Genomic DNA, 20633 nt, shown 5'->3' with positions numbered 1-20633 from the left:
TTTGCAATTTTCGGCCCAAGCTGACGACTTTAAATCATATTCTCCGACGCTAGAGCCGTGGAAGCGCTCTTATTGTATGTTCTTTATAATATAAGCAATTGATTAAATACTTGAAATATAAAATTTATGTAGAGGGAGCAGTATTTAACGTTGCCAATGTTACACGTAGGGGAGAGCGGGGTAATAGAGTAAACTTAAGGTTTATTAGTGAATATCTTTCAATTGAAAACTTCAATGAAAGAGAAAATCCTATTATTTTGAGGGAAATTATATTTCCCACCAATTTATTGCTTCATATTTTGAAAACTTAACTTACTTTAAGTGCTATATCCATATTTCAAAACACTTACACTGCACGGTATTGTACCCGTTGCCGGGGCAATACCGTACACCAGTTGGGGCTCTCACATCCTCTGCAATATGAGAAAAAAAACAAAGTTGGAAAATGTAATTTTTAGTTTTATGCTGTCATCATAAAGTAATAAGACAGAGTGTTTGATTAAATTAAAATAACACCAAACACCGATCTTAGTTGAAATATAAGTCAGCTAACATAATACTAAAATTTAAAAAATCCTCTTCTATGTACGATTAATGTTTTATTGTAGCATCAAAGTATGAAAATCCATTCTTTGTACAGACAAACTGACACATTCAAGTGTGCAAGACCAAAATTACTCACTGCGATATTAAAATCTTCCGACGGTGAATTGATCAAAGCAATTTGTGATTGTTGTCTTAATACGCTGAACGGTAATCATAAGATAGTTAATAGGTTAAAACTAAAATTATACAAGCATTGTAACACGCTGGGAAAGTGAGCGGCGAAAGCGTAATGAGAAAAAGTGCGCTTCTCTTACAAAGAAGTGGCTTTTTGCAATTATTATTAGGATCAATTTGAAGCGGTGTTGTCGGTAGCATGCTGGGAAAATGGGTTTGCAGAAAATGCTGGTGAGTCCTGAAGTCTTCGATCGAAGTCATAGAAAGCTTAGGTTCAATATATTGGAAAGAAAAATGAAAAGTGTGTTGGTAAGGAAAGAAGTCAAGGATATAGACAAGTAGACTTTATGTAAAAGAAATACTCGATAAATATCTTGACTCAGTGACTTTAAATCCCCCGTACACTTTCCAACTCTCATAACCAAGGCCTCAACACCAACATGACTCATTGAGGCAGAGAATAGCAATGCATTGAGGAGAACGTTGGCCTAAATTAAGAGGGCAAATGAGCAATTGGATACGACATGGGAACGAATAAACGAAAGACTCGAAAGAAATTCTCCGTCGAAAAAAGGAAGCGAAGATAATCCGAGAATCGTTCAAAAAAGAAGTCTGCGAGAAATAAAGAAAAAATAATTCGGACCAGATTGGGACACGATGTAACAGCTAGCGTGTCCAACGATCCCGAACATCCTGCTGGCTTTTCCACAGCCAGACAGATTTAAAAATTAAAATAAGAGAGATATTTTCCTTAATGAATGGGTCAACAAATTTCAAAATAATAAAAAATCAAACAATTGTTTCCCCAAACAATGAAGGACTTCAGTTGGTGCTGAATAGAACTAATGCCATCGAATTTCCTGCTAAAATCCTTGGTGATATGAGATAGTTTTCCATGAAATTAAGTGATGCAATGATGTGATAATGTTTTCCAGGCTTCCACTGCATTGTTAGTTGTTTGCTACTTCTGACCAAAAAATTCTTACCGGCAAAACTGTCTTCAACTGACAAAAAACAATAAGTTGCCCAGAAAACATGATTGCATCTACCATTTACCGTCGAGGCCTTCGCAAGAAAGTTCTTCATAGTGATATAGACGCGCTGGGATTTTGAATACCGTTGACCATATCATGGGAAGCATGTAAAAATCTAACTTAAGAGATGATACCTATGGTTTGATTCTCTCCAGTCTTGGTTTTAATATTTTTTGGGTAAAATATTGACATTATAGGATAAACGTGGTAGCCTTCCACGTTGGGAATCTTCTTCAAAAAAGATTTTCACTATTCTCAATGACTTTCAGATCTTCGGCTGCATTTATCATTCAAACCACACTCTAAACGTCAAAGTGACTACATTGGATCTCTTGCTCTCCACAGCATTCATGGCTGAAACCTGCAGAAATAAAACAAAATTAAGTTTGGAAAGGGAGGATTTTATCAATCAGGACACAGAATCGCATAAACCTAGAAACATAGGTAGAAACCCTTACCATACGGTTGAAATAAATAATTGACTTTTGTTGATGTTTGAAAGTACGTCGGTAACCTACTTAACTACTTTGGGGTCACTTTATTTAAATTCAAGTTCTTATAGCTTAATTTCTTTTCAAATCTTAAGTTCAGCTTTCGCGCGTTTTTGAAATTTGAATTTCATAATTTACACAACAAATATTAGAATCATTGGTATTTTATCATAAAAAGCTATAGCTCAAATTACATTGGTATGAAATTGAGCAATTACTAACAGTGAAATACCAAAACTACTTTGTGCTGGTAATTAACTGGATGTCAGCCATCCACACAGTAAACAATAAAAGGTTCTGAGCTCATTAAGTTCAATTTCAATTTTCGTACCCACATTCCTCTTAATCGTAATACAATGATCGGAGACTCAATTATTCGGTGTGCCGTAGCTTCTGACTACTTAGCTGGCTACACAGTTCCTCACCTGATTGGATTTTATTAAAGTCCGAACTAGATTATCCAAATCAATCTCCACAACTGTTTTTAAATGCAATTCATTTAGTAAATTATTGGTGTGGAGAGTTTTTATAAGCTCCACATGAAGTTTAAGTTTACGATCACTAGGTTTGGTGCTGTCAATCTCGCAGGACTAGATGGGGAGGTACTTTTGGACAAATTCAATAGCCTTGCTGACAAACTGAGTAATAGAAGAAATGCCCATTGTAAATTCTGCGGAGTAATTTTTTTCATCTTTCCATTCGTTGTAGCATACCCTCTGAAATTTTTGAGGGTTTTTATAAATGCCTTGGGATCTCACTTGGGATCAGCAAGTGCTTATGAGTTGCATAAAGGCATTGTTCTGAAAACATGGCAAAGAAAATTTATAGATGGATTTCTTATTCTATAATTTATCAATTCGTTATGTGCTTGAGTTTTTGTGTTACTAGTTCAATAAAGAAATTTCAATGCCATTGCCACCTTTTTCAAGTAATAGCAGAAACTTCTGGTTGTAGTTAGAAATGGGAGTATCTCTCAATAATTAATTATTGGCACGTTTTAACTGGTTGAAATTTAACTTATTGGCAGTACGGTGTTTATAAAAATAATAGAAGTAGTCTGAATAGTAAACTATAGGCGATTGTTCTCAGTGGTTCATAGATAGGGAGTGGTTCTCAAACCTGAAGATGACAGACTTGCCCATCAAAATATTGGTCCAGACAAACACAATTACCAAGGAGGAAACCGGTGAAACTTTCTTAAACACCATGAGTCGGGGAAAATCAAGAATCTAATATAGTATTTGATTTCACGTAAAAAAAGACTCAAAAATCATATTTTGGCCGCATATCGTACATTTTGTGCCATTAATGAGTCATTGGGGTACGCAAAAATTCAGTGCCTCGAAACATTCATTTTTAATTCACAAATGAAATAAACACATAAATCATTAAAACAATAGTCTGGATAAGTACTGGTGAAGAAGAATTGGTAGCGACGACATGTACCATTACTTCAAAATCTAATTAACACATTTTGCAAACACAATTTTTACTGGACAAGTGCACATGAAGAAAATCAGGAGCAACAGCAGGTACGACCAAATGCCACAGATCACCATTACATGCCTCCCCCTTTGTTTTCTCATGTCCTCAAAGAGAATTGTTTCAGTCTCGAGAGTAAGGTAAACATTGAAATCTCAGCTTAGAAAGCAAGTACCTTCTTGTATCAGTAGAATCATGATCAACAGTCTGCTAACAATGGTTTTTCTTTTGAATAATGCGTCACCCAAATGGTACATGATGAGAAGTATGATAGACTGCTGATGAAGGACGATAAAAAATTTAGAAAAAATGAATCAAAATTTCTCAAGGGAGAATATTTAATAATTAACTGGAGAGAAGAGACAAAATGACCTACCCAGAATGAGTAATTGTATCCTCTAACGAACTGCGATGAGATGAGCACTTCATTACACGCTGCGTGGTCAATACGCTTCCTCAGGGGTGGGATAGGAGGTACCATGTTCACTACATAGGCCGTGATCTCACCATTGGGGTGCAGGGGAGGCAGCCACGACACCTCCACCACAGTGGCACTCTTCTGTACCACCGTCACTTCCCTTGGCGGTGAGGGGACTGCAAGAAACAATTGTCCCATCACATACCCTCCACACATAGTGAACATACTACTTCAAAAAGCAATTACAAGCAGCACATGTAAGACACCATGGATAGTTGTATGGGATTCAAAACAAAATATAAAGGGAGTTTCAGGAGGAATCTGCAATACTTCAGGTGGAATTAGAGGAGACAATTTTAAGTGTTTTTTGTCCGTAAACATGGGGTCACAGTTCCTTAGTTACTGATCCATGGCAATGCGAACAGTTTTTGATACTCTTTGCAGTTACCATGAAACCAGATTTTCTTGGGTATCCAGACTTTTCGACATTTTTTTCTACTCTCAGGATTTTTAAGGGCATTCAATAACTAAGATTGGATGAAAATGTGTGCTTATAATTGTCTGAAACAATTAATCTCAAAATGGGAGATTGATTGATTGATTGGCTGAGATTGCACCATGGTATGATTGATACTCACTCAAACGTACAACAAATTATTAGAAATGGACTCACCATCTTGGGCAGTGGCGGCCAAGGCATAACTGGCCGGAGGGAACACCTGGTCGCTATCCTTGATTTTCACGTACACTGTCAGGTTGTAAGATGTGTAAGGAGTAAGATAGACAAACTTGAATTCTAGCTCTGATATCCATTCAGTGTGATTAACCCACTCGTCGGAATCAAGAACTGAATATGAAGGTAAGAACTCAAACTTGGTGTCATTTGGAGTCGAAATCCACCAGTAGAGGAGTAGACTTGTTGGGCTTTTGCTGTGCAAATCGACGCCCATTCGAAGAACCTGTTAAGGAGAACAAAGTGTGACTGACTGTGATGTACATAGCACAACAACAACCAGAATAGCACAAAGAAAAATGTAATTTAATCCGCAAATTTATTAAAACGCTCAAAAAAACGTCACGGTCAAAACAAAGCAATAGGGTGGTTTCTGATTTTCTTCATTGTCACCATGGAAAATTTATTAGGTCTGAAGCAAACCATTCAATTTAAAATTTTTATTTACCACTTTTATTGCAACTTGAATAATGAAATTTTTACCCCGTGAAACAAACAAATCTCATCTGTTGGATTGCGGTTATTGGTATACATAGCATAGATGACAGTTATACCCATCTCACCAATCCCCGCCACTAGAGGGCATGGGAGAAGAGACCTTTAGCTAGAAACTATTATGATTGCATCATAGTTGATGTCATAGGTGATACATTAAACTCCCGGATATACAAAGTCAGCAGGACCGGAAAAATATATCTTCGTAACATCGAATTTTGTTATTTAAAACCTTTATAATAAGTCGCGAGAAATGTTTTCTTTTATTTTGAGCACCTTTTTTTTCTTTAGTGACTTTTGTAACATTTCCGGTAGTTATTTCCACTAGATTTATTCAAACTTTATGTTTCACGACCCCTTATTATATATATATATATATATATTTTTTAGATCACGAACCAGTTTTATCAAAAAGATTATTCAAGGAAATGTACCACATATCCAGAAATAAAAAAAGCTGCAATAAAAGAACAGACATTACTTACCTTAGCAAAATTTATCATAATTTAATAAATGACATAACCAACAAAGAAAGAAATCCAAGCAACCAAATTGTAAATAAATAAATAAAAACAACATCAGACTTAAAGGTAAATTTTGAATATGTATTTCCATGTATTTTAATGTATAACAACTGTAAAATTGCCTGTATTTAACTAATTTTGTATCATAAATTATCATTTTTATAGCCCTGAGGATGGACAAATATAATGTCCGAAACGTTGGCAAAGTTTGGAAAAAATAAATAATATTTACAATTGACCCACATCTCGTGATCTAAAAAAAATATATATACTAAATTTATTAGGAAATACTTTTTGTTATTGATTTCATGGTGTAAAATATTGATAAATAACTATACCACCCTTAACTCTCTATTCTTTATAGTTAAATAACAACGATCTTAATGCCATAGAAATTTCCGTCCACTTTAGAAAACATGACCAAATATCAAATAGAAATTTTTTGTACAAGGATTGAATCTTAGAAATTTTTGGTCAGTAGCGAATGGCAACTATTATCTACGCATGAGATAGGTATTTGTTTCCAACAACAACGGAATTTTCACTGCAGCCGGCGTTACCGCCATTTATGTCGCCATCTCTATCGCTCAGTGACAAGAAATAAAAAGAAAAACAAGGGTCTTAGCCCAATTCCGAAATATCTTTCGCAGGTAATTATCTGTAGTTCTTTCCGTATTGTAAATTGAAAGTGCGATCTTTTTAATTAGTTAATTTTTATTATGATTCTGTCACGATCATAAATTTCGCGGGATATATTATTTTCTACAGAGCCATTTATGCTGGACGTGATATGCCATGTTAGCATAGTATGTCTCTCTTCTTCTATGCTGACAGAAGCATGGTTTCTACCGGAGAAAGGATAGAGGGTATTTTCCGATATCGAGGAAATAAAGAGAGAATCTTTATTATCCACATTCATTTTTTTCCTACAAATCATGTTTTATCATTTCTCAAGAAATATTTTATTGTCGTGTGTTCCCCCCCCTCCCCCCGCATTGAAAATTATGCAAAGTATCATTGATAAAGTGAAAACCTTTTCCTCTTTTTCTCGCCAAAAATTATTCGTACCCTAATCGTTAATAAATAGTAGCGTGAAAAGGGCAAAGCAAATAACTGCTTTCAATTTAAAAGTCCGCTGTGTAGAGAGGAGAAAATTTTATAAACACGGAAAATCACACCCGGTAGGTAGGTATCAACGGCCATGATGGCAATGAAAAAGTCTTCGATTGAAACGTCGACGTGCTGCTGCCGATCGGCAGAGAGGTAGGTGGAGCGTATCGTAGTTTTCCAAAATAACTTATTTATTTTTGAAAACTACGATATACATGAAAATATATTATCAAAAAATATCTGTGATCTCCTTTGCTCTCCATCGCCACTTCCACCATGGCATCAAACTTGCATAAATAAGAACTAAATTTGGAGTCCACATGAAATATTCTTCATGTTAGGAGGGCTGCGTAAACTTAATTTTTATGTTGAAAAATTTGTTGCCGTTCTTCGTATGAATGAATTCTACTTGCCCCTGGGGACTGAGCCAGATGTTCGTAATTTCATAACATTTCGTATTTTAGAATAGCGCCATGTATTTACCATAGACTTTCCGTGGGGGCTACAATTTCTTTACGTAATTTCGAAAATTTTGTAATATCCTGCTTCATATAATGGAGAGTTTACTGCATACATAACTCAGAAAATTCTATTTATCATCATGAATAGTTTTACTTTCTACGTGAAAGTAAATGTGTGTATGATACACGTTAAAGCGTGTATGGAAGTAAGTAAATGTATGAAACACTTCAAAGCTTTTAACACATAGATTGAACTTATGACTTCCTCTATGGTTTATTAGACCATGAGGTCCACTTTGTTGCTTCATATTAACTTCTTTTACCGGTATTTATCAGCACTCATCCCACTCAGTAAACATTTCCATTTACAACCTAGGGTGGGTAAAAATTCACCCCAATGATACTGACAATAATATGATAGAATATTCCAAACAGGAATGAAACAGGCATAAGATTATGTATAAAATGAGGTTTTTAATAGATAATGATCCAACCCAAGTTCCAAAAATAATACCAATCCCAATTGGAAACTGACAATTCAACCAAACCACTTCCATTTCACACTGGTTAAGAGGAAGGCGCATGCATACCTGGTATAACGGAGGAGACTTGCTGCAATCCACTTCATCTGAGCCATCAACACAGTCTTGTGTCCCATCACAGGATTTGTCCAAAGGAATGCAGCGGCTACCAAAATCACACCGGAAGAATCCCCGCGGACAAGAAGAGGGGGATGAAGTATCTGTGGATTGAAGTCAGAAGCAGATTGAGTCTCCATTTTTCCATCTTCTCTCATTTCATTTCTATAAATTTGTGACAATCACTTAATAAAAGAGTAACATATTATCATAGCATACTTCACTACTCACCACCATAATGCTAACAAACATAATGCCAATAATTAATGATGCGGGGTGTACAGGCCGTCAAAGCAGAAAAATTCCCCGCTCCCTACGAGTAGAAATACTGCCTTTGGAGTAGAAAGTTCTCCCATACCACATTTTTGTGCGGAGTCTAGACTCCTTATTGTAACAATAACCTCCCGTCGATTGTTCAACGAAAGAAAATTACCTTTGATTTTTACGATTTACATTTTTGACCGTTACTATTCCTATGAAGAAGGCTGAGCAAACATAACTCATCCAGAAAAGGCAGAAAATTTGCTGAGGAGGTCATAACAACATACTTAGCTTGACCTTGTCTTCACATCCAGCCTCATCGGAAAAATCGGGGCAATGACCGATGCCATCACAGACTTGAGTCATGTGCACGCAGAAGCGATCCGAGCGACACGTGAATTGACCAGTCTTGCATAGCTCCTTGCAGTTATTTTCATCCTCGCCATTGTCACAATTCCTTGTATTGTCACACACCCATTCGCTCGGAATGCATTCACCTGAATAATATTTTCCACAGGGACATTAAAACCAGACACAACTTCCTCCTAATCATAACCAGAGGTACATTTCCTTATTTCATACCAAACACACATCAATATTTCCCAGTTTCAAACAATACTCAAAGATTATTGATGAAAACTTATAATAAAAATTTTAAATCCAATAGCAGGTATAAAAATATTTTTCCTGATCACTAAATCCTTTCCACATTAAGCTTCTACTTTGCTGCACCGACTAAATGTTTCTGAGCAAACGTATGAGATTTTGATTATGATCTTTTAAATGTGCATTAAATTTAAACTCTTATAATTGTTCATAATTTCCAAGACTACAGTGGACCTCAGACCTCCTAGATATATCATGCAAATAAACAGGTGGAAGAGGGGTAACTAACATAGGTGATACAAATCTTCCATGATTAGTAGGGATGGACGACGAATCCAGGACTTTTTCGGATCCGTTTAGGATCCTTGATTTTCGGACCGGGTCTTCGGATATTTTCGGATCCTAACGCATTTTCAATCGCCTGCTATAAAATGAAGTCATTTTCAAAGTTTCTTCTTGCTATATACAATCAAAGGAATGCTATTCAGATTTCATACATGTATTAATATTATTACTGATTAAAAATCACTTTTATAAGCTTTCTAATTTTAAAAAAGTGGTAAATTCATTACTCGCTCGGTATGTGAACTGTTACGCTTGCGTTTGGAAATGAAAATAGATTTCAATCTTCGAATTAACCATTGACTGAATTTTGACATTCCTCGCATAAGTTTCCCCCGAATTTTGTCACTTTCTCATCGCATACTCACTTGTGTTCCACCTGCAAATGCTTCACTTGCATTGAGATGGATTTCGAACTTCCTCGCGATAGTTTCACGTCACCATGCACGCACATGGTTCTCTTTATGTCAATAAAAATGTTTTGCACAATGAAATACATTTTTATCGGTAATTCTTAAATTAAATTGCAACTGCGCAACACTGCAACACAATTGACAATGCTTAGAACAACATTAGCGACACGTGCAACAAATTGCGGTAACAGAACGAGAAGACCGCTTAGCGAGAGGAAGGGGTGGGTAGCAGAATCGCGTGAAGGAGAGGTGGAGGGGAAGGAGCGCGCTCCCTCTGTCTTTCAAGCAACGACACTACGAATGAGGGATTCAAGGACGAACATGTTAGATCTTGCTATTTTGTGACGTCATTGCCTTCAAAGCGAAGCCGGGCACCTATTTGATAAATACAGCTGGAGTTTCCGGGCCTTATCTTCTTGTTTGACGGAACTGATACAGCGCTTGTTTTTTTAACATTCTGCTGCTTGAACATTGTTGAAAATTGGTATAGTCATGTTGTAACTGAAAGGACTTTCTTTCAATCAATTTGAGCTTAAAAAAACTAAATATGCTAGAAATGCGACGCGTTTGGTCTCATTCTTTTTTTAATCTCGGGCACATCATCCAATTGACGAAAGCTATCGAGACATCTTCGGATCCAGTAAGTCACTCACCTAGCATTTGCTCACTAGAAACGGAGAATTGAAGCAAGTAAGATGAAAAAAGTCAGTTGGTGACATGGGGTACGGATGAAACACGCTTCCATTTTTCCCTTGTAACTTGATATTTTCCTTCGAAAATAATGATTTTCGAATGCGTGGTATCGGAAAGGAAAAAATGTGAGAGCGATGCGGTAGATATCCCCGCGGCAGATATTCTGTTGCATAACTCGCAAGAGAGCTGTTAAACAAAATGCTTCTTGAGTCGGACAAGCATCGCAGTGCGACGGCGCATGCGAATAGATGGTAGAGCAGTTACGGGATAACCCAAAAGCATTTGGGTCATATGTTAGGAAAGTTCAAGACAAACGATCTACCGTATGTTTGCTGAGAAAGGGCAATGGAGATGTGTTGACAAACACTTGCGATAAAGCCAATTTATTAAATTCCTACATCAAGAGCGTGTTCACCGAGCCTTCCGAGAACTCACCCGAGACCGTTGACAATCTCTGCATACGAAAGATGCCGCCTATTGACATTAGTGCGCACGGAATAGAAAATATATTGAAATCGCTCAGTCCAAATAAATCACCTGGTCCGGACGAATCCCTTCTCGCGTTATAGAGAACTAGCCTCTGAAATTGCCCCCTACTTGCAAGTAATATTCAGTAAATCCATCAAGCAACATGAAGTACCTAATGACTGGAAAGTCGCTAATGTAACGCCAATATTGAAAAGTGGAGACAAGGAACAGCCATCTAATTGCAGGCCGATATCTTTAACGTCCATCTCATGCAAAGAACTTGAGCGCATCGTAGTCAGCTCCGTAATGAGACACCTAGACGAGCAAAACTTATTAATGAAACACAACACGGATTCAGGAAAAGCAGATCGTGCGAAACTCAGTTAGCGCTTTTCGCTCACGATAATTTAGTCTCCGGAGAAGACAACATTCCAGTAGACGCGATTATTCTTGATTTCAAAAAGGCATTTGATAAAGTATCCCACGGAAAGTTAATAATAAAACTGAAATATTATGGTCTATACGAAGATGTCATTTCCTGGATAAGAGAATTTTTGAGCGACCGCGTCCAAAGAGTAGTATTAGACGGTGCATTCTCCAATGAGGTTGCAGTCAATTCTGTCGTCCCTCAGGGTAGTGTCATTGGCCCACTCCTATTCCTTCTTTATATAAACGACATTGGCGAAGTAGTACACAGTAAGTTACGATTATTTGCTGACGACGCTGTAGTTTACAGGGAAATCCGTTCCAGCAAAGATGTAGATGAACTAACAAATGACCTTGCTGCAATCCAAGCGTGGTGCGATGCTTGGCAGTTGGAATTAAATTTGGAAAAATGCGTCGTAACGAATTTCTGGAAGAAGAATAACTGTCTACAACGTAGCTATATAACTCGGGGTACCCAATTATAGACTGTTGAATCCGTGAAATATCTAGGAGTTAGACTCAATAATGATCTATCGTGGAATAAACATATTCGAGAAATAACCGGTCAAGCTAATCGTATAATGAATTTTGTTAAAAGAATATTAGGAAAGTGCGACGACAAAGTGAGAGAAATCAGCTTCTTTTCCCTCATTAGACCACATTTGGAATACGCTGCCAGTGTTTGGGACCCTCATGAAAAAGGCCTAATAACAGAGTTAGAAAGCGTGCAAAGAAGAGCTTCCAGGTATTTGATAGGTCGTTACGATAGTCTTGTTTGTGTAACTGACCTCTTAGATAAACTCAGTTGCTCGCGGCTGAGCTTAAAGCCACCGAGTGCGTCCACCGGGTTGCGGATGGTGGGTCGACCTTTAGATATAGAGGTTAGCTGCGAGATAAGGAAATTTTCTCGTCGAATAAGCAGTCGTGGACAAAAAGCGGCGGTGTTCTGAGGGGGTATTGGGCTACCCTTGGGTAAGGTAGAAGATGTCTACCATTTAAATGATACCGAAACCTGTGAATATACCGTAACTTGGCGACTAGGGGCCGCCAACAATTATGCCTCTCACCACCCGGGGGAGAGGGCAGCAGCTCTTCTTCATATGTTTGAAGGTGGCGACCATACTGATCGGTACAGCGACATAATTTTCACTACGGGCGTGGTAACAATTACCTTAACGGCTGTAATACTGCGATGTGGAAGGCAAGGGGAAACCACCACATTAGCATCCCGAGGAGTCGTAGCTACTTCTCTCGGGTAAAATATTCCGAAGGTAAAGTAGTCCCCCATTCGGATCTCCGGGCGGGGACTACTCGAGAGGGTACATCGGTCAAAGGTGATAGAATGTTAAGGATAGGAACATTGAACGTTAGATCACTTCTTACCTGCGGTAGGCAAGATAACTTGAAGGTGGAGATGCGAAGAACGAACCTCGACGTATTGGGCATCAGCGAAATGAAGTGGCCCCAGGAAGGAGATTTGGAGTGGAAGCTATAGAATGATACACACAGGATCGCTAAATGATAATGCTGGAGTAGGCACAATGCTTAGAAAGAGCGCCGGTATGCGTGTTAAGAGCTACCTGCAGTTTAATGAAAGGATAGTAATGATGAAGATAGATGCTAAACCCGTAGCTACTGTAGTGGTGCAGGTTTACATGCCTACGTCAGATTATGAAGATGAAGAAGTAGAAGATTTCTACCAAGATATAGCGGAAGATATCAAGCAGGTAAGAGGGGAAGTAAATCATATTATTTTAGGTGACTGGAACGCCGTCATCGGCGAAGGTCAAGACGGAATTATAACTGAGAAATATGGGTTAGGTAACCGAAATGAAAGAGGAGAAAGGCTACTTGAATTCTGCACTGAGCACAGGCTAGTGGTAGCCAATACTTTATTAAAAAACCTCCGGCGAAGAAGATACACATGAAAGGTGCCAGGGGACCTTAGAAGATTCCAAATCGACTACATTCTAGTGAAACTAAGATTATGGAACCAGGTGAAGGACTGCAAAAGTTATCCAGGAGCAGATATCGATAGTGACCATAACTTAGTTATGATGAAATGCCACCTTAAATAGAGAAAAATGAAAAGAGCCGTGAAAAATATATGGCAGGTTGAAAAATTGAAGGAGGTTCAGCAATAACTGGCTTTAAAAGAGGCTGCAGAAAAAAGAATAGGGACGGATACGACCAAAAAACCAATGGAAGAGAGTTGGAAAACCATTGGAAGTGGTCTGCAGGCAGAGGTTGAGGAAGTTCTTGGTAAAAGAAGAGTCGTTATGAAAAAACCATGGATCACGCAGGAAGTATTAGATCTCATTGAAGAAAGAAGAAAATACAAGGCTGCGAAAACAGAGGAAGGACAGAATTGTTACAAGAGGATAAGGAACAAAATATTTCGTAAAGCGCGGAAGGCTAGGGAAACGTGGATGAAAAATATTTGTGAAGACGTACAAAGCAATCTTAAACATAAAAAAGTAGAGGCCGCCAATAGGATAGTGAGGAATCACTTTAAGGAAAGGAGCGTAAGATGTAATACCCTTAGGGACAAAAACGGAGAACTAGTGATTGAAAACGAAGAAAAAGGGAAGAGATGGAAGGAATATCTGGAAGATTTGTACAAAGGAAGCAGCCTCAAAACGAATGCTATCGAAAACGAGAGGAAAGTGAATGCCGATGACATGGGACCCCCAATTTTAAGATCGGAATTTGATGCGGCTGTAAGAGACCTTAGGATACATAAAGCGTCTGGCAGTGATGACATTCCTGCAGAACTAATTAAAAATTCAAGAGAGAAGACGTTGAATTAGCTATACAAATCATTAGTAAAATTTATTCGACAGGTTACATACCAAAGGACTTCGAGAGGAACATTATAATCCCTATTCCTAAGAAGAAAAGAGCGGAGAACTGCGAAGACTTTTGGATAGTAAGCCTTACTACACATGCGTCGAAGATACTGAAAAGGATCATCTATAGAAGAATAGAACGAAAAGCAGAAGAGTACTTGGATGAGGACCAATTTGGATCCAGAAAAAAAGGCACAAGGGAAGCAATATTGGCCCATTAGACTGCTCATTAGAGAAGATAATGGAAAAGAACAAGCCAACGTTTGTAGCGTTTGTGGACTTAGAGAAAGCATTTGGCAACGTGGATTGGAGCACAATGCTTGGAGTCCTAAAGGAAATTGGGGTTCTTCAAAATGACTGAAGAATCATCCACAGTTTATACAAAAACCAAATAGCGGTGATAAAATCAGGGCCCAGCAGTGAAGAAGCAAGAATTAGGAAAGGAGTGCGACAAGGCTGCTCATTGTCTCCCGTAATTTTTGACGTTTACATTGAGAAAGCCATTAATAAAATCAAATAAAAGGCATTGGGAGTGAATATCCATGGAGAAAAAATTAGCATGCTAAGATTTGCCGATGACATAGCCGTTATAGCAGAAACAAAGACGGATTTGAAAAATATTCTAGTTAATATGAGTAGAGTAATGGGTAGATATCAACTGAAAATAAGCACGAAGAAAACCATGATCTTATTATGCAGCAGAAGAGAAGAAGTCAAGGCTAACATTAAAATAGGGAAGCAAAAACTGATAGAGGTGGATGAATTCGGTTATTTGGGTAGCAAGATAACTATTGACGGGAGAAGTAAGAAAGAAATTATCAGCAGAATAGCCCAGGCGAAGAGAGCAATCCACCAAAAGAGAGACCTGCTTACAGCGGGAAACTTAAATATAGAAGTAAAGAAAATATTTATGAGAGCCCATATTTGGAGTATGCTCCTATATGGAAGTGAGGTATGGACAATGACCGCAGAGGAGAAAGAAAGGATAGAGGCCTTCGAAATGTGGTGCCACAGAAGAATAATGAAAATCAAATGGATCGACCGAGTTAGTAACGAGGAAGTCCTAAGAAGAGTAGGAGAGAAGAGAAGCCTCATGAAAATCTTAATAAGAAGACGGAACAACCTTATAGGCCACATCTTGAGACATGATGGCCTGATGAAGACAATCATCGAAGGACAAGTGAAAGGCAAGAACGGAAAAGGAAGACCTCAAACAAAATATATGGAACAAGTAAAGAGAGATGTGAAAGAGAGGAAATATGTAGGTGTGAAAAGATTAGCTGATAGGAGAATTGAGTGGAGAGCTGCGTCAAACCAATCCTAGGATTGTTGACCAATGATGATGATGGGAATCTCTGTCGGACCATAGATTGAAAAATAGACTAAACCTTTTAGATAAATTCAAGAGCAGTGTCTTTTCTGACGAAGTTAACCATATGCAGAACAGACAGATTCAGAATGTCATTTTTTCCACGATCAATAAGAGATTATAACGACAGCGATAGAACTCATTTTGGAGTCCAACTGCATGCTGCATGCTGGTGATTCCTCACCCCCTGCCAAACACACTAGAAGTGGCTCGCAGGGTATTATGTTGATGTAGATTGGAACTCTATCCACTCCCTCGTACTGCATTCACTGAAGCATAAATTTAAAATTTCGGATCCAGATCCGATGCCTTCAGCGAATTTGGATACGAAGTATCTGATGAAGGGCAATATCCGCGGATAATTGGTTCCGAAGTATCAAATCCGACCATCCTTAATGTTTAGTCATCTGGATGAATTAAGTCACTCCCATAAAATATGCAATTGTATGTTGCCCACCAGATATATAATTGTCCATTTCCCACATCAAAGGTGCTCCTTCTTACATCTGACTTAGTATCGCCAATCATAACAAAAATACCAATCAATTGGCCCTATTGGAAACAATCTGCCAAATCAATTGAAAATTTCAATTGTATATGCCAATTCTCAATTGAATTCCTCGTATTCAATTGGATTTTCAAAAATTCAATTGAATTGCCAAATATTAAATTGAAAATACGAATATTCAATTGCATATCAGGAAATCAAATTAAATTCAAAGAAAAGATTCCATTGGATTTCCAATTATATTCTAAAGTCTCCAATATAATTCTCAAGTATTCAATTGAATTCTCAAATATTCAAATGAATTCCCAAATAGGAAGTAAGGAAATAAAACTTTGTAAGGTTCACTGTTATTTAATTATGGGCACGACCCGGGTTTCGTAACTTGGTTACGGGCAATGAAGCCCGGGCCGTGCCCAAAATTAAATAACAGTGAACCTAACAAAGTTTTATTTCCTTACTTCCAATATGGAGAGGTTTCACAATGTAAAGCCTGAGGTTATTAGTTATATGAATTCCGAAATATTCAATGGAATTCCCAAATATTCCATTGAATTTACTAATATTCATTAGAAGAATTAATCTTAATTTTCATTTGCATTAAATTGTACCGTTAAATTGAAGTGTGACAAATTTAAGTTTAATTTTTTTCAATTGAAATTTTGCAATAGGGCGTAGACCCTCTTTTAATTGTAGGATTGAGAAGCTGGAGTCTCACCTGATAAGCAACGGAACTGGCCCTTGTGGCACACTTTCTGGGGGGTGCTTGACACCGTGGTTGATGTTGTCTTCTTCTGTTCATCGCCACAGCCAATCTCATCGCTGTTGTCCCCACAGTCGTCGAACATGTCACACTTCCACCAGTATGGGATGCACTTGTTGCTACTGCAGCGAAACATCCATTCAGCGCACGGACCCTGCAGTAGAAAATGAGTGCTGAAAGTACAAAAACAACGGACGAGGAAACCCATAACGAAATTATTTCCCGCTACATGCACCTGAAGCACATAAATGGACACAGAATATTGCGGTTGATAGCAGTGACAGTGAGAGAGACAGTGATGAAACGTATGCCCTCCCTTCTTTCATCCCTATCATGCCGACCCTCTCACTTCAAGGTTTCATTTTTTTTCATACCATGATTTAAGGCTCTGGTCATGGATTTTGCAGACTGCAGACCCAAAAATGTAGAATTCATTTCTGTCTTCGCTTTAAATCATCATCATCTGGCATGCTCATAGAAAAAACAAAAGCAACTACATACTACTCAAAGAATTTTTCTATCATATCACCACACAGGTAAAACGATTCGCTCTAAAAGAAAAATGCAAATCTTTTCACTTGGATTTTAATTTTTATCCAAATATAAATTACAAGAAATCCTAATGAATGATAGTCATAAATCTCAGAAATTCCTTTGTTATATGAAATGAGATATTATACAGATGTGTACATACCGTCGGTAGAAATGGAATAGGGGTTGTGGTCGTCGTGTTCGTTGTGGATGTACAGTTGACTTCATCAGAGCCGTCTTGACAATCAGCCATGCCATCACACTGCCAACCTCGAAATATGCATTTCTTCTTATTTTTGCACTAAAATAAAAAAGGCATACAGATATGATAACACCAATTTTTGTAATTTATGAATTTGTTACTCATTAGAGACAAAGATTTGGCAATGGGCATCGCAGTTGCTGACCTGTGAGAAAGGAATTAAACCATGAATAGAGTAAACTGTATAAATTGAGCTATTAAAGAGTTTAAATTGGCTATCAATCAAAGATACTACATGCATGGCACATATGGTTCAAACAAAGAATTTAAAGCCTTCATTATGAGGTATCACACAGCTCTGTTTAAACATCCACGGGGTTTTTGTCTGCTTTTTCCTTTACATACGCAAGCAAACAATCCTGAAGATCAGGCTGCGATATGTGAGCACAAGTGAAGCCTGGCATATGTCTCACCAATTATTTGAAACATACCTCTCGCCCTGAGATATGTTCAGGACTTCAGAAAAAGGAAAATTAGCTCGCGGCGGTATTATATTCGTGAAAAAGCCATCCAAGTTGGTATAGATGTTGGTCTTCTATCATGGCATAATTGGATAGCTTTTCGATAACTATTCAAGATTGTTAGGAATGATGGAAGATGTGGAAAGGCCTATTGAGTTTTCATGGCACTGCCTCAAAAAAGATCTCAACTTTAATTTCTTTTTACATATTTTATTTATTTATAGAAATCAGGATTCGTGAAATTCATATTTTAAGTATATCCTACCTTATAAATTTACCATATTGGATGCATTTGCATATTTGTAAAATTTCTCAGCTGGACTCAGCTGAAAAAAACTCAATTGAAAAATTCAATTGAAGCGTTAAATTGAAAAACGACAAATTTCAATTGAATATTTATCAACTGAATATTTTACATTTAAAAAAATTCAATTGAAATTAGTCACTTTTCAATAGAACGGTTCAATTGAATATTTTTAAATTGATTATTTCCAATACGGTGGGAACATTTCTTATTAGAAATTGGGCATTTTTCTCTTAAATACTCTTATAAGAGAATTTTTATAAGAAGCATGCTTATACCACAATTCTCATATGTATCAATTACAACATGTTATTTATAAGAGTAGGTCTACATTTAGTCTATGGTAGAAGCAAATGCCGCTCAATTTTGGTCTACTGGTAACGTATAATGTAGGTCTACGGTTCAACCAAATATAATCATAAAATATTTTTTTACATGAACATCTATCTTATTCTGCTAATTTAATACTAATATGTATAGCTTTTCACCTTAAAATGAAATTATGGCAATTTTCATGACTACATTCGAAGAATTATCAATTATATCTGCTAATTACATAGGATGGCATATTTCAGCAGCATAGCAGTAGGATAACAGTTCCAAATTCCAGGCAAGGACATTCAAGCTCTTTAAAGTTCACCTGACTTGCCAGACAAGGCGAGATACCATAGAGGTCGTTCAGGTCATGGGTTCTGCATAGGGTTAACGTCCCCACATGCAAAAAGAAACTAAAAGCAATGAAACCAACTATAACCTAGAATGATGTAATTATAATGGAATACAACTTTGGCAATCACTACGCAATGATAGATGAAGGAATTGCAATATATAATAAGGTTTAACCTGAAAAATTGAAGTAGCAAATGAAATAAAATTCAATTTTGACTTGGGATACTCATTGGGATACTTGGGAGAAATTAGATGGAAGGAAAAGGAAAAGTTGACAAATTCAATGCACACGTTCAATGATTATTTAAGATACCAGAGTGAATGAGCTGTACATGCAGGCTTGAATAGATAATGAAAAAAAATGGAAAAAGTAAAATGGAATTTGATGCCATTGGAGAAAAGATACGTAGAATATGGCTAACAATAAGTGCAAGGCTTAGGGAAATTAATAGGAATCACAAAAACAGTGAATTAGAATAATTAGTTGATGTATTTTCCATATCTTATGATGTGCAGATGTTTTCGGTTTACTTATACAAATTCATTCTCATTCTCTTCAGATACGAAAAGCATTCTAATGCAAGATGGGAAAATCATTGGCAATTTTTTCCTTAAGTATACATGCTCCGTTGCAAAGATTGTAATAATGGATGCTTAGTTAGGCGGCCTATCATCAAAAATATTCTGCAGGCTGAGAAGAAATCTACACCTAAATGACGATATGACGATGGCCACAGGTGGGGACAAAGTATACCAGCGCTCTGACAATTTTTCACCTCTGCGTCTATGATTTGAGACAGCTAACACTACGCTTTGTTGAGGTTTATTGTAGGCATGAATAATGACTGACTGAACATTATGAAAGATGTCAGACAGTTGACCCCAGAATAGACTTCATCAACAAAGTGAAGCGAATGCGTAAAAATAGCCTACAAAATGGAAACATCCTTTTTCCATTCTGATTCTTACCACACCAATGTAGTTTTTTTAATTGAACCACGAAGTGCTTATGGCCGCAATACGAGCACCAGGGCATACTGTTCAGCCGGCTGCTTCATCTTTGCCACTTGACTCACTTTCCTGCTCACATTGTGAGATATTTTATGATACACATTTAGATAATTTATGGGATTGAATCGCTCTGATTCGCATCATTCATTCCATGAGGAGCGAAGAAAGGTGCATTCTCTTTATTCGCAAATATTCCATTGACTCAATAAAAACCCATTACGTTTTACTGAATACTGAGATCCCCATCGTGTGTTAAATATTTCTCATAAAAATCCCATTTATATACCGTAAGCGTAAGTGGTTCAAGTTGATCACATTCATGGATTCAATATAATAATTCACCCTCTCAAGACAGACACTTCTGGTACCTTGTATGATATGTGATATGATGTCGTGGAAGTTATAATTATCTGTTGAATAAGACATAGCAATATTTCCACTGAATTTATTTTCGTGCGATGCATTTGGTTGTTACAATAAAATTTCCAAGTGTATCAAGTGCACTCAAGTTCTTCTTTGAATACATCCTACTGCTATAGAAGAGGGGTGGTTAGAGAAAGGATAGGGTTTGGGTGTCAGAAAGTTGGGATTGTG

The 20633-nt window shown here is 37.3% G+C and overlaps 1 protein-coding gene across 2 annotated transcripts in view; it reads right to left on the bottom strand.

The window, feature by feature from the left end:
* Positions 1-579: 579 nt before the first annotated feature.
* LOC124154466 (sortilin-related receptor-like) overlaps positions 580-20633 on the bottom strand; it is an 81967-nt gene continuing 61913 nt past the window's right edge. The window contains exons 18-24 of one of the 2 annotated variants that reach the window (XM_046528215.1): positions 17496-17633; positions 16757-16955; positions 8655-8864; positions 8059-8210; positions 4819-5104; positions 4104-4321; positions 580-2115 (exon numbers count right to left, since the gene is read on the bottom strand). In XM_046528215.1, coding sequence (XP_046384171.1) covers positions 2041-2115; positions 4104-4321; positions 4819-5104; positions 8059-8210; positions 8655-8864; positions 16757-16955; positions 17496-17633 — 1278 coding nt within the window. In that variant the 3' untranslated portion in view covers positions 580-2040. The remainder of the gene's footprint in view (positions 2116-4103; positions 4322-4818; positions 5105-8058; positions 8211-8654; positions 8865-16756; positions 16956-17495; positions 17634-20633) is intronic. The other variant, XM_046528216.1, reaches the window with a different exon arrangement.

This window comes from Ischnura elegans, chromosome 2 (genome assembly GCF_921293095.1).
Source record: "Ischnura elegans chromosome 2, ioIscEleg1.1, whole genome shotgun sequence".
NCBI classification, from domain to species: Eukaryota; Metazoa; Arthropoda; class Insecta; order Odonata; family Coenagrionidae; genus Ischnura; species Ischnura elegans.
Note: the sequence above shows the minus strand (reverse complement) of the source record. Positions and strands in the feature narration are given on the sequence as shown.